The sequence below is a fragment of the Penaeus monodon genome, chromosome 21 (genome assembly GCF_015228065.2).
Source record: "Penaeus monodon isolate SGIC_2016 chromosome 21, NSTDA_Pmon_1, whole genome shotgun sequence".
Classification (NCBI taxonomy): domain Eukaryota; kingdom Metazoa; phylum Arthropoda; class Malacostraca; order Decapoda; family Penaeidae; genus Penaeus; species Penaeus monodon.
Genome location: NC_051406.1, coordinates 19,975,872 through 19,976,226, shown reverse-complemented (window position 1 = coordinate 19,976,226; position 355 = coordinate 19,975,872). Strand labels below are relative to the sequence as shown.

General features: G+C 33.8%; 1 protein-coding gene across 1 annotated transcript in view; it reads right to left on the bottom strand.

Annotated features, from left to right (window-relative positions):
- LOC119586319 (condensin-2 complex subunit D3-like) overlaps positions 1 to 355 on the bottom strand; it is a gene marked incomplete in the record, with an annotated part of 62,579 nt that overhangs the window by 52,018 nt on the left and 10,206 nt on the right. The window contains 1 exon segment of the mRNA XM_037935030.1: positions 123 to 243. Coding sequence (XP_037790958.1) covers positions 123 to 243 — 121 coding nt within the window.

Here is a 355-nt window from a genome sequence, read left to right as displayed (position 1 = left end):
TTAAATGATTTTTTCCTGATGTGATGCTCATGTTATTCAGATCCAATGGTTAATTCTGTTGATTTGAAATCATAATAAAAATCAAGAGGCAACCAAGTAAGCATTCATAGTCCCTTTCTTACCTGAAAAGCAACTCTTCTCCCTCTTTGTCTATGGAGTCTGTCTTTTCAAACAGGACATGTTTCAAGTGGTCATCACACATCTTCAGAAGTGGAGCCACCCACTTCTCTATGGCTTTTTGTCCTGAAAGTTCATGTTCATTTTGCATTATCTATACATATATTATCTTTTTATTGTGATGAAAGGACTGAATTGTCAGAAATGTAAATATACAAGTAAATAAATTTAGTGCAGC